Below are 13,696 nucleotides of genomic sequence, written 5' to 3'. Positions count from 1 at the left end.
TCAGAGTGGCTGTAGCAGAGAGGTGGGGTAGAACAGTGGGGAGCTGTGCGGATGGGTGAAGTGCATGTATGCCTGCCTAGACGGGCCAGAAAAGCCAAACTTAAGAAATCTGCCTATGTACAGAACAAGTCAACTAAGGGGTTCTCATTAATCTACCGTCTGTGAATATCGTTATTTTTCAGGTTAGTTCTGAGTTTTGTTGCCTTTTAAAGGGAGAGGAAAGCAAACCACAGGCTATTTTATTATGAGCCTTCAAAAGGGAGGGGGTAAAAACTAGTTATCAATGTTGTGCCTTTATTCTTTATGAAGAAAAACAAAATTTAGCTTAAATACTCATGGGGGGGTGCTTTGATTTTTTTTTTTTAAAACTAGAGCTAGATTAAAACTGATGGTGAAGAGAAGAAAAAAAGTTTTTTGTAGTTCAACAATTGAATATTTCTTGGCTCTTAAACATTTCAGTGAGTGTCATTCAAATGTGGACCATTTTTAAGCTTGACCTCTGACGAAGCTTTGTAAAATCTGGTGAGGGTACTTTAAGAGCAGCCCAAAGAGAGGGTGACTTTGAAGTTGGAAAACTTGGAAAAATAATAAGGTATTTTAAAGCTACCAGTGGCCTTTATAGATGCCAAGGAAAGTTAAGAGGAGAGGAGGTTAGAGATAATGGGACCTATTAGAAAAAAAAAAAAAAAATTTGTCAAGGCCTTAAAACAAGCCTGTGAAGACAAAGCAGTAATGGTGCAGAAACTATGGTTCTTTGACCAAGTTAGTCCTGAAAACATGTTTCTCAGTGCTCTTGGCTGTTTTTCATTGGAGCGTGTGAGTTTTAAATAGCAAGGAATTCAAGTAATTGCAGGAAGTGTGTTTCGGGGTGGTGGTGGTGGGGGTCAGCATTAGTGAATGGAGAACAAGTTCACAGTTTGGGTCTTGGGCCATTAGAGGAAGGGAGGAAGGGAGGAAGGAGAGTGTGTGTGTGACCCCCTGAACCAGGCTTGTGTGGCGGACTTGCGGAGCAGCGACTTCAGAGAGTTCATGAATGGAAGTCACAGACAGACCAGCGACTGCAGCCACCTCCAGGCATTTCTTAAAGGGGAGGGTTGTGTGCTTTTTCCAGGGTATTCTGGTAGCAGTTTGATTCTCTTGCTTTTATTTTAATTTCCATAATTGGTAGCTTCAGAAATGGCTTTGGAAGGCAATTTGCTTTAAATGTAGCCACCTATTCCAAAATGCCCTGGTTATTTTAGGAACCCTACCCTTTTCCTCCGGAGCTCTCTCGCAGGAGTTCTTCTTTTGGACTGGTCCAGGAGGTAGGGTCCTTCCTCAGTCGACTCCTGCAGAGGTCACATTTTGTGTGCGGGTTTGTCCCCAGCGTTTGTGAGTAGCATATGCATGTGGTTGTGCTGACTGCACTCGCAGGCTTGTAAATTTTCACCCTGGGAAATTAGCAACAAAGCCCGATCTGTCTCGTGGCTGCTTTGCACTTTCCGAGGGCGGCTGTACTTGACTGAGCTGCAGAACAGGCACACGAGAGCGAGCGAGGGAGCCAGCGAGAGAGGGAGGGAGAGAAGGAAAGAAGAGGGGAGGGGTGGGGGCGAGAGGTAAATAGTCTTAAATCGGAAGGGAGCTGCTTCTCTGTGGTCTTGACAAGCGCTGCCTGGGCTCCGCCGGCTCACTAATAACTGAGTGACCTTTTCTTTGGCTGTATTATGTCTGGCTGGGAAGGGATTGCATTTTGCAGCTGAGAGCCGGAGCTTCCTTCAGCTCGGCTCCTCGCACGCTGCTGGGGTAAGTTGTCTTGAACCAGGACGGAGAGAGACAGCCTCGGACTGCAGTTGCCTAAAAGGAGGACACCTGTGGCTCAGATGCGGTCAACACCATTGCTTGGCGGATCCTTGAGGACCTCATTATTTTAAACTTAAAAAAAAATAGACATTCCCTCCCCCGTCTTTTTTTTTTTTTTTTTCAAACAATGCTTCTTTTTGACCTTTCCCAAGGAGAAGCGCTACAAAGCAGCCACTGTGCTTACTGAACGGCCTCCCCCTGTATCGCTTGATTGAGAAGGTAAGTGCAGCAACTGTGTACACACGCGTCGGCTTATTTGTGGTGTGTGTGTCTGCGGGTGCGCGCGTGCGTGTGCGGATGTGGGTATTTTTTTCTTCCCCAGCCTCTGCTAATGAGGCATAAACTGGAGCTGCAACCCAGCTCCGCACTGCAACTTTCACTCGGGCTGCAGCTCTACTGAGACGGTTTTGTTTAAATCATGTGAGGCTTCATTATTTTTATGATGAGACATGAAATAGATGCAGGCGGAAGATGTTGATGGAAGGAGGGAGAGCGGCTGCGGCGCGGAACGTCTCAAGTACGACTCGAGTGGATAATAGTCAAAGTTCACCATGAACTGCAGTATTTCCACACCCCTGACTCCCGGGGAGAGAGGGGCAGGGAGAGTTTGGAATTAGGAAGTGTTTGCTCCCAGCCCATAGGAAAAGAATTCAGTCCTGGGTGGGTTTCCGGACCCCTCCCCCTTACTTGCTGGAATTCATGAACCCCCACTTCTTAAAGAGTTGATATTACAATCTTTTGGTCCTTGTTGACGCTTCTGCCTCTCTCCACGCAGCCATAATAACAAAATGTTGTTCCTTTGCCGTGGAAAAGTGGCTGTGTTTGGGCATGGGGGGGGCAGGCGGGTAGGGGCAGAAGTGGCTAGAAGAGGGAAGGTCCCTGGACCAAGGTGCCTATATCTTAATAGATTGAGATTCAAACTGATGCAGCACATTTTTTACGGGGACTACCCAGATTGCTGTTATGAAATACAAGTCAGATTTATGATCTTTTTCATATTGAACATGATATGCTATGCTAACGCTGCATGTGACAGTTTAATCAAATCCATTTGTTACCAGGAAGCTAAAAGGGGCCGCTGGGATTTTAGGATTACGGGCAGAGTTAGGGAAGCATGTGGCTTTGTCATTCGCCATCATTTTGCACACTGCGAGGGGCTCCGTGTGTGCGCCCTGTCTTGTCTGGCCGTCCTCATCCCTTCCCCCACCCCCTGCCGCCACTCCGACCCGCTCCCAAAGTGGCTTCACAATAGTCGGTCCTCGGCGGTGTAGGCTGCGCACCAGGTCCACACTTAAGCGAAATCAAGGAGACCCCCTTCTACTTCTACCTTTGGGCTTGGTGCTCAATGCGAAGCTGCTGCAACTCAGGCACGCCTAAGTCAACTCATGCAGAAAAAGGAGAAAAGTTTTGGTAAGGTTACAGTCTATCATAGATGCACTTTGCTGGCGCTCTGCACTCCTGGCCGCTCAAAAGCCTTTCTGCTTTTCCGCTGCTTTTGTGTCTTTCTGAAAGAACCGAAATATTATTGTTGTAACTGCTTTGAAAGACTGCTGCTTAAACCAATTAATCTTGCTAGATGCAACAAATACTGCTACATTCTTTGCAAACCATCCCTGTGTGGCTGCAAAGACACAACCACAAAAGGCTGGAGCATAAACTCCGCAAGGGATTCTTTGTTAGAGTGTATGTATGTTTCTTATTTTTTTTTTTATTTTGCATGTGAGCTGCATCAAAATTGAACTCAGTCTTGCAAATCTCTTGTTGGCCTTTGCCAAGCACTAGCACTTTGCTGCCATGGTAACTGTAATTAAACTGATAAGAGTGGAAAAATGTCAGTATCTCTGAGCCTTGCAGCTGCATTGGAGAAAAAGGGAATCAAATTGGTTCCCAGCTCCATTGCTCAAAAAGGGGAGGGGGGTGAAGGATAGGGAAGGGGGCTGGGAGTTGAAGGGGCAGAACAGAGTTAAGCAGCTCCAGTGCCTGAGATCTGGGGACATCTATTTGCATTGTTGTCCCTTAGGGGGCTGCAGCCTGTAGGGATGCTCTGGGCCAGTGAACAGAGAGAAACAAGCTTTTAGGCCCAATCCAGTTTTCCAACCTGGGTTGGGGGCTGGGAAGAGGATGAAGATGGGCAGGAGGAGAGAAAATCTTTTGTCTGGTGCCTCTTGGCAATCGAATGGCCATGTTGGCCAAATTCTTTTAATCTGTGTCAATGCTCCCAGCTGCAGAACCTGCATTCCCATTTTAGCATCTTTCTGAAGCACCTCATCTCTTCCAACCCCCTTTATGTATTCCCTCTTCCTCTTCCCTCTCCCAAATTGTTCTCTGTGAATTTTCCGACAGGGACAAAATGTTTTCTATTCACTCTGTGTAGTTAGTCCAAAAATGTAAGACTGTGTCTAAGTCCTGCAAATCTTTCATTATTATTATTATTTTTTAAACCCCTGTGTGTTGTGGAGTTGTGGTTACTTTGTTGTGTTAACTACTGAAGCTGGGACTGTGCGGATGAATGGCACAGAACAAGGGAACATAATGGATGCAATCAACCGTTAGGCCGCCTCACAATGCAATCCAGGCAATTAAAAGCTCACCAGAGTTTAAATGAAATGGTTCTACTTATTTCTGCACACCACACTGCACAGGCTATTATTTATGTCTTTTTTTTTAATTATGATTTCCCTTAAACTGTCAAATAACTCAGAATGGCAGGGTCTCAGAGGCAATAAGAATTTCCCTCAGAACAATTTACATGCCAATCTAAAACTAGTTATGAGTTCTGATGTGCTATGAGCAACTTGTGAAATGTTTCTTAGCTACAAACACGTAACTCTACCCAGACATGTTCTTCTGGTGGAAGAGGGGAGGCTGCTGACTGCTTTATGCCTTTTAAGTACACGGTAACATGGTGACTACAAAATAGTTCTTTTGCTACGATTGTTAACTTGCATGGAATTCAAGAGATTCCATTTTCAAGAGAATTGCCATGATGTTCTTCAAATAAGGTACCAGGATGGAGTGTGAAATATCAAACTCCTTTTATGCCCAAGGCCAAACAGAATGTAAGAGTTTCAAATATTAATTGGCCTCTGAGTGCTAAATTAAAATGTCAACACAACAAAAACATTTTGTGAAGACAAGTAGGGTAGTGTTACTTGTGCCAAATGTTGGTATCCCCTGTCTTGGTTGCAAAGCATTTTGAATAAAATAGCTGACCTTCTATGCTTGATGGTAGAAACACAACTGTGGGAAATATAACTTAGCTGCTACTGGGATTTTTTTTTTTTTCGATTTGTCATCTTTGAGCTTTGTGATAAATAAAAATAATAGCCTTACAAATTTAATAGAATGGCCGTTAATTAGGATGGCTTAATTAGAATGGCTTCTCTTAATATTTATTATTTAGGTGTTTTCAGTAACACCATCCAGAATTTCACTGAGTAAATCAAAACTTCCCCTTCCCCCTAGATGTGTGGTTAACAGGCACTTGGATCTGTTTTCACTGTAATTAATGGGATTCATTCCTTGTGGAACCTTGCTAGAAGAGGATAACTAGTTCTGATCAAAGAAACTTCATTTGTTAGAAGTTCTAGAGAGTGAGATTTAGCAGAGCTATCAAGGGTTATGATTAATCTACACTAGGCCCTTAGCTCCTTCAAAGGAAAGGAACAGAAAGCAGGCTATAGGGATACCACCTGCTCTTCTTACAAATCCAGCTGTTAGTCTGCAGCTCCGGTGACTACAGCTATGCTTATGATGCAGAAAGAAAGAACAGCTACTCTGCTTTATTTCCTGCCATTCCCTACACAACTCTACCAGACAAGTTATTTTCTAATGAAAGTTCAACATCCTAACAATATTTTGTGCAACTCATGTATTATTTGTAGTTAGAAAAGTTATTCCGCTCTGCGGATGCCTTGATGTCTCTTACCAGTGGGATTTTTTTTTTTAAAAAAAGGTTGTGAAAGTTGTGATGGGGGTGAAGCCTTCATCATAAGGTATCAGAGGAAACTAGAGGAGGTTTAGCTGTTTTGGAGAAGGAAAATATACAAAAGTGCAGATTATAGCTTGACATTTCTTATCCTATAATGCATGCACATTTGGTGTTTTGTATCCTCCTACATGCAAGTTTAAAACTTTATGCCTAGGAGAGCAAACATAATGCAGCAGAGGGGTCTCTGGACTGTAAGAAGGCCATTTGGCTGGAGTCTATAGCGTAACTGTCTTTCAGCTTTGAGCAAGTCTCTGAACCTCTCTTGGGCCTCTGTAACATAATTTGTAAAATGAGGGAATTTGGAATTGATGATGTCTGCAGTACTTTATAGTGCTTAAAATGAGTTATTTGATAAATGTGAGGCATTGGATAGTTGGTCCAGCTTCTTGCTAAAGCTGGGTGTTTTAATACCTAGGAAATAAGAAGACACTCAAGGTGAATATCCATTCATTCAAAAGATTTCAATCAAACTGTAAAGCCCATAGAATCCAGCTGGATTCCTTATTTATGATGGATTTATATCTTTAAAATATATAAATGTTTCTATGTTTAGCATAGTATACATATAATATGTATATATTTACTTATATATGTTTGTATAATTGTATATATATTTAGATCTTGCCTTCTATTGTTTTTTCTTTCCTTTATAAAACAAATAATTGCATGTTTATGGTAATAAATGGTATAATCATATACTTTAGGTTTACATAAAAGCATATAGTATATAGTTAAGTAATCTGCCATTAATATAGGTGCTGACTGATGCTTGTGAGTATAAATGTTATATTTGAACACAATGAATACTTTGAAATATCAAGGACATAGAAGAAGTATTTGGATGCAAGCAAGAAATATAGGATTGGTGAGCTTTTCGGGTAGCAGTTCTGTGTACTTAACTATAAACACCTCTACTGCTGAATAAGGTTAGTGTAACCCCATACCAGGTGCACTCTCCTTCCACCGTCAAGCACATATTAAGTGAAATTTTTAAACAGTTAAGTGAAATTCATTTTTTTACTTCTAGGGACTGTGCATAGATTAATTTGTTAAATAGCTTTCTTTTCAGATTGTTATTTACTCACATTTTCTTTCTAAAGGAACTGCTCTATGGGGAGAATGAAGATACTATAAAATTATTTATTGTTATTGAACTTCATATTTATAATGTCAATTTACCATGGTCAACATGAATTTATTATTATTGTCACTTGGCATGTGTAACTTTATGAATGATTTAATAAGCACTTGATAAAGTTTGAGACTTTTTGTTTCCAAAATTTGGTTTGATTTCAGTATAGCCCTAAACAAGAAAAGCTAACACTCCTAGAATAAGGAAATATTAAATATTTAACTTGTTTGAGGTCTTTTTATTCTGTCTGGTAGTCTCAGCTCTCTTTTTTGCTTTTGTCTTCCTTTAGGTATACAAATGCTCTCAGTCCAGCCAGACACCAAGCCGAAAGGTTGTGCTGGCTGCAACCGAAAGATCAAGGACCGGTATCTTCTAAAGGCACTGGACAAATACTGGCATGAAGACTGCCTGAAGTGTGCCTGCTGTGACTGTCGCTTGGGAGAGGTGGGCTCCACCCTGTACACTAAAGCTAATCTTATCCTTTGTCGCAGAGACTATCTGAGGTAGGAATTATCCTTGCACACCAGTGATGACTGGATGCCTTTTAAAGTACTTTTGTAAGTGTATTTTTTGTTTGCTTGTTTGATTTCCTTACTGCCAGCTTATATTCCTGAAAGAAGTTGACCTGTCAGCCTTCAAAGTGTTGCCCTGTGTGTGTTACTCAAATTAATGCTTAAGGAATAGCCAGCAAACCACAATATTTAAAGTATTTCAATTGGGCTTGCCTGCACACTCAGGCAATTGGTTATGGCGCTGCCTATATTGAAACTGCCAGTTAATGTCAAGGATGTATTTGGTCGAAATCAGCATTCAGGTTGATTTACTTATTTTTGCTTTTTTTTTTTTTTTTTTTTTTTGGAGCTTAAGGGGGAATGGGGGTTGAGCATAACACAAAGAAATTAATCAGCCATTTGGCAAAGTATCTTAACTATTTTTCAAAAGTTCAACTTGAAAAAAAATGGACTGTGTAAAACAGTTTAATTGTTGCCTCTAAGTTGGACCTGAATTTAGTCTTCTAAAGTTATTCAGCTGTCTTCTCTGTTTCAAGTGTGTCAGAGGAAGTCAGGTGCAAATCCTTGGTTAATATCTATTAGTGCATTTATTGTAGAGTTTTGAAAACTTTCCCCAAGTGTAGATACATCTTCCTCCTGCCCCACCTCATGACATTCTAAACGGGAATCTCAAAAATACAACTAAGCAATTGAACCGCCTCAGACTTGCCAGTAGTTTTATGGATAATAACAAAGTAAAGACCTCCATCATTATAGGAAAATGACAGCCACCCTCCAACCTGTAAACATCTGAATGCTTTCAGGACAAGGCAGGTGTTCTTGGTTATGGAGCTATGAAGCCTACTAAAGCTTGTTTTCCAGCATTAAGTACTCAACACAGAATTTCTGCTGAAGGAAAATTATTTTGCTTTTCAGGCAACTTTGTGACTTACTTCAGCTGCAAATTACTTATATTAATAAAGTAGGATCTATCAAATTAGAGAAATGATATATGGCATCATTGGGATTTTCATATTTAATACAATTAATCATTTTCTGGTCTGACATTAAGCGATTTATTTGGAATTTTTTCCCTTATGACAAAATTTATCAATCAACGGTAACTCCTTTAGTACCTTGGTCATTTGGTGAGGTGTTTTCTAGGGAATTTGGTCGTTCTTAGTATATAATTCAGCTATTTTCAGTCAGATCCAATCTTTAGATATAAAAATATATCATTTGATTAGTGGTAGTTACAAGAGGGTGAAAGCAGTACTGTTTATCAGATTCTACTCCTTCTCGCTCTTAGGACGGCCTCATCTGACAGCCTCCTGACTAATTATGGCCACTTGTTACTACTTCTCTGTGTTCCAAGTGCGTAAAACACATGCAAGGTGCCAACAATGAGAAGTCACTCTCTCCAGCCAGGATTTCCCTCATTGTGTTGGCACAACTAATCAAAATTAATGTATAATGTTCATTCTTTTAGAACTCTCTGGTCTTTGAACTTTCCTCTTTGAAATAAAAATTTCTCTTCTGCCCATTGTGAATTAGAGCCTCATTTCCACATAAAGCATTTGTATTTGCTTTTAGTGATTTAATACTGCTTTTTAGTTTTGCTTTATCTGTACTAACCAATAGTCATAGCTTTTTGACTCCTTTTGACTTTTACATTTGTTTGTAATTTCAGTATCTCAAGTAGATTTATGTTACCATTTCAAATAAGGAGTTTATATAGCCCGGGCAATGTTAAGGTGTTTTAATAAACCAAAGGACAAAAATTAAGTAAACTTGAAAGAATGTCAACTGAAATATCTGGGGGTTTTGAAAACAAAAATAAAAATTTGCCAAGGAAATATCTATATTGTGAGTATAACATGCTTCTTAGCTGTCAACATAGCATCGAGCAAAGACAGTAATCTTAGATTTGTTTTGTTTTCTTTTTCCTTGTGGTAGTAAAAATATATTTGATAGTCTCAAGTGTTTAGCTAAAACGCATTTATCAAAAATACTTTTCGTATCAGAAGTTTTTGTATCTCTATAAGAGTGTATGTGGCTTTTTGTAGAATAACTTTCAGTTACCTCCTGATAGGCTCAAACTTTTAATGGTGGTTAACTTATTAAAAGTATATAATATTCTTTCAAATATAAACCCTGGTCCTGATTGCCAATATATTCATTTCTCAGAGTACGATTTCCTCTTAAATTGGTCATTACCACATTAATGGCCAGTTGTTATGTTAACAGCCTAACGGTTGTTAACATTTCAAACTAAGTTGTTAACAGCAATCTTGTCCCTTATTTAAACTGAAAGTTTGTTGTATATAATGTGACTTATTTGGCAACTTCATCAACACTTAAAATTGCAGAAGTGAAGTGGAGAATTGGTGTGTGTAAAACACTGTGTTACGTGTTATAGATTATGCCGCAGATGTGGTATTTAGTTTTATGTGGAAAGCATGTGTCTCAGTGAAATTGTGTAGATGTTCAACAGCATATGTCTCTGATTGGCAAATTAAAATAGTCTGATTCTGTATGGTAAATCAACAAATATAGTCAAGCAGATTTTATTTACAAATTAATTTCTTTGATTAGATACAAATAGTTGTTCAAAAATGTTTATTAAATGCTTACTGTGTGAGAGGTATGATTTCAGGCAATGGGTGAAATTAGCTAAAGGAAAAAGGAAGGTACACCTAAAGTTGCCACTATCTAATTGTTTATTTAATTACATAGAATCTGTAATATAATCAGTGAACAAGTAATATTCTGTGGTTATTTTCCTGAGCTTTAAAAGTAATTTTTCTCATTTTCCTCCAAATTCAGCATACTTTCATTTTGTATTTTATATAACCAATGTTTAATCACTTAAGTTCTATTTTAAAAGTTGTTTTATTTTTGGCCCTTGGATATTATGTAACTTCTCTGAGGCACCAAACTGAACATAAATAACTTACATATTTATATTTCATGTCTAAATTATTAAGAACGTAAGTAAGAATAAGGAAAGTAATAAAATAGTAATTTGCCTGTCCACATATATTGTTGGTTACAAGTATTGTCCTGGGCCAGATAATTTTTTACATACAGTGAAAAGTAAAATATTTTTGCCAATTACATTTAGCTTCTTAATACACTTCTCCCTCCATAAACAGAAAGAAACAAACACTCCTAATTATGAGCAATGAGACTTAAAGATCTGTGTTTTATTTGTGTTACTTTGAGTAGTGATAATGATGATGTGATTTATAAGTTCTTTGAATGATGATTTGAGATATTAAATAATATGAAAATATAATAATTTAGACTGTAAGATATTTTCTTAAGGGTTATAGAAACTATTATTATGGAAAATTTGATGTCTTTCCATTTTTTTTCTCCTTTATGGCACTAGTAGCTATATTTAAGAGAAAAAGAAAGAAAAATCTTCCATAGTTTGTACACTAAGTATCAAACCTTAACAGTGGAATTTTTCACTTTCCAGAACTGGACTGGCATATCATTCATTTAGCTGTGGAACATAAAACGTACATATCTGATGAGACAGAATTTGCCCATTTGTGGGATTGCTTTCCTCCTTTGGAAACTCATTAGCTAAAGAAAGAGAAGGACTGACTTTTTAAAACTTCCTCTAACATGTTTCTGACTGAAATTATGAAATCTACCCAGTCAATATTTATATGCCAGGCAGACCAAGAAATGTATCTGTTAAAAATCTATCCAATGCATTTATAATTATTTTTATTTTTTTGAAGAGTAACTTATGACAAATTAGATATAGAAACATCTTTGTACTTTAAGTTGGAGCTTAAAATTGATATTGTCTAAAGTAGATTAAAAATGACTGTGTAAAAATAGCAAAGTTGTAGTGATAATGTTTAAGGTACTCATCACTGTGATCTATCAGCCTTATTTCAGTATGAAAAAATATGAATAAAGTAGCCAGCCAGTGCATAATCAGAGTCTTAGAATTAGGAATTCTACATGCTTTTATTTAATGTTTTGCAGCAAGCATTAAGTAGAACTAGGAGAAATACCAAAATACTTTCTTTTTCAACTTGAAGGCAATAAAGGATGTCAGAATGTAACTGGAACTCAACTTCTGGGCAATTTTTCGTTGTTCTTTCTTTGAACCTGCAACTTTTTGTGACGTACTTTAAGCATTAAGTCTATATAGGCTGTATGTATCTTGTATCTCTATGAATGATATCTTGCCAGAGTTTATTCAAAGCTGTTTGCTGTGGTATGTGCCATGGAAGCTGCTTATAGCTTTTCCTATATAAGAAGCTGTAAAATGTCTTATATAAAATTTAATGCAATTTGCTATTTTTATACGTGAGGATGATTTGTTTAAAATGAAACTACTGGGAAAGAGTGATGCTTCATGCTTCACCATAGTTGCTAATTAACTAAAATGATTTGAAGCTTGCTATGCTGACTACAAATTTTATATGCTTTAATATAATAATATAATAACTCTAAAAGAGAAAATAAAAATAAATTGCCACATAGGGCATAAATCTAGCTATAACTTTATCTCACATTGATCAAACCTGGTGCTTCTAAATTTTTATGTAAGGTCAGCTTTATATTGGTACATAATTATAAGTGTAAAGGTAAATAGGAATATGTTGTTAATATTATTTTATCTGGCAATTTATAGCACAGATGCTTTTTTAATGTTGATACAATATTCATTCTTTTTTCTTTCATTGTCATCTTTTTAATATTAATCATTTGGAAGTATTTTTCCAGGAAAGCAATGTATTCTTATTATTTGAAAAACCACTTTTTACTGTTCTAAATTCTGAAAGCATAAACTTTTATATGAAATGGAACTCTACAAATAAGCTTTATTTCTATAAGCTTCATTTGAGCTTTTAAATACTATATTATTGTCATAATTTTTATGTTTGAATGTCTAAGTTAATTTTAGTATTATGAAATATTTTGACATGAGCATATTGAACTCCATATCTGTTACAAAAATACTGTTATATTCCTTACAAATTATCTTATTTGCAGCTTTATAAAAAGTTACAATTTTAAGATCATTTTTCCCTTTATTGTAGAAGAAGCATTATTGAATTCTGTTTTAAATATTTTAGCGTTTATACTACTCCTGAACCAATACAAATTAGGAGTGATAATTTTTTTGGATAATTCTTCAGAAGAGTGCCCCTCATTCTGGAAAATAGTAGGTGAATTCACACTAGACTTCCTGAGCAAAAACTGCCCCCAAACAACTTCTATTAAAAATATTTACTGCACATACAGAATTTCTTCTCATTGGTAAATTTATCTGCAATATCTTTCTCTCTTTAATTCTATAATGCATTCATTTTCAGTAAATGAGTATTTACCAATAATATAATTATTTTACTTTTGTGGCTTTTTGTTTTAGTTTGTTTTGTAGACTTGAGATAGTTTCACTGGAAATTTCACGACCCCCCAGAGTATTAAAAATATTTTATAATGTTTCTGTATCTTGATAGTTTTTTATCTTTTAATAAGTACGAAATACTTCAGTCAGGATAGTTTTTACATGTAAGATGGATAAGTTAGACATACCTGACTTAGCAGAAAAATATTCTGTTTCTACAAGTGTATTTAGGATTAAATGCATCTGGAAAACCTACATTTGAGAATTGCTAAAATTGCTTATTTTGCACTTTATAAATACATAGAATTCTGGGAAATAATTTCTATTTTTGGTTGCTCTTAGACTATATCAAAGTAAGCCAGCACTTCATTTATAAACTCACCATTAACTTCCATTAAGTGACTAATAATAAATTTTAATGGTGTATTTTGACTACATAAACATAATTTGTTAAGCAATCTCATTTTTAAAATATGCTGAAAGTAGTAATTTTGTAAATGGTTTTGATGAATATATAAATTGTAGAAATGTATTATGCAGTTCCGTTTTCTGCCTCACATAAAAATGAAATAGCCTAAAAAAAGAATTGCACCAACCTAAATGACCGTTGTATTTCCCTTCATTACACTGTGGGGCACTGAAGTCTTATTTTGGTATTTGGCTTGAAAACATTTTTCCAAGTCGTATGAGAATGTCTTCTATTATTCAAAGCCATGTACTGCATCCTCATCCCATCTTCTGAAAAAATTAGCCAATGTTTCTCACTTTTATCAATAAAAAATACAATATATGAAGTGTAAATGCTGGACAAGATCTGGAAAACAAAGGGAATAAAAATAAAAATAGCAATACTCTGTTCA

At 36.9% G+C, this 13,696-nt stretch overlaps 2 protein-coding genes across 11 annotated transcripts in view; one reads left to right on the top strand and one right to left on the bottom strand.

The window, feature by feature from the left end:
* The window catches only part of MGST1 (microsomal glutathione S-transferase 1), a 263,100-nt gene that overhangs the window by 1,477 nt on the left and 247,927 nt on the right, over positions 1–13,696 (bottom strand). The window contains exon 6 of one of the 3 annotated variants that reach the window (XM_054662981.2): positions 7,701–13,650. The exons of 1 other annotated variant lie outside the window; for it this stretch is intronic. The gene's annotated coding sequence lies outside the window, so the exon portion shown is untranslated. Of the gene's footprint in view, positions 1–7,700; positions 13,651–13,696 lie in introns of those variants that run through there. One more of the 3 variants, XM_054662977.2, reaches the window with a different exon arrangement.
* LMO3 (LIM domain only 3) overlaps positions 1–13,696 on the top strand; it is a 61,925-nt gene that overhangs the window by 2,050 nt on the left and 46,179 nt on the right. The window contains exons 1-3 of one of the 8 annotated variants that reach the window (XM_003313527.5): positions 1–182; positions 1,992–2,058; positions 7,252–7,465. The exon at positions 1–182 is cut by the window's left edge and continues 98 nt beyond it. In XM_003313527.5, the coding sequence (XP_003313575.1) occupies positions 7,260–7,465 (206 nt within the window). In that variant the 5' untranslated portion in view covers positions 1–182; positions 1,992–2,058; positions 7,252–7,259. The other 7 variants (XM_003313526.6, XM_003952125.6, XM_003313528.5 and 4 more) reach the window with 7 other exon arrangements.

This window comes from Pan troglodytes, chromosome 10, assembly GCF_028858775.2.
Source record: "Pan troglodytes isolate AG18354 chromosome 10, NHGRI_mPanTro3-v2.0_pri, whole genome shotgun sequence".
Taxonomy (NCBI): Eukaryota; Metazoa; Chordata; class Mammalia; order Primates; family Hominidae; genus Pan; species Pan troglodytes.
This window is presented reverse-complemented; position numbering and strand designations above follow the sequence as displayed.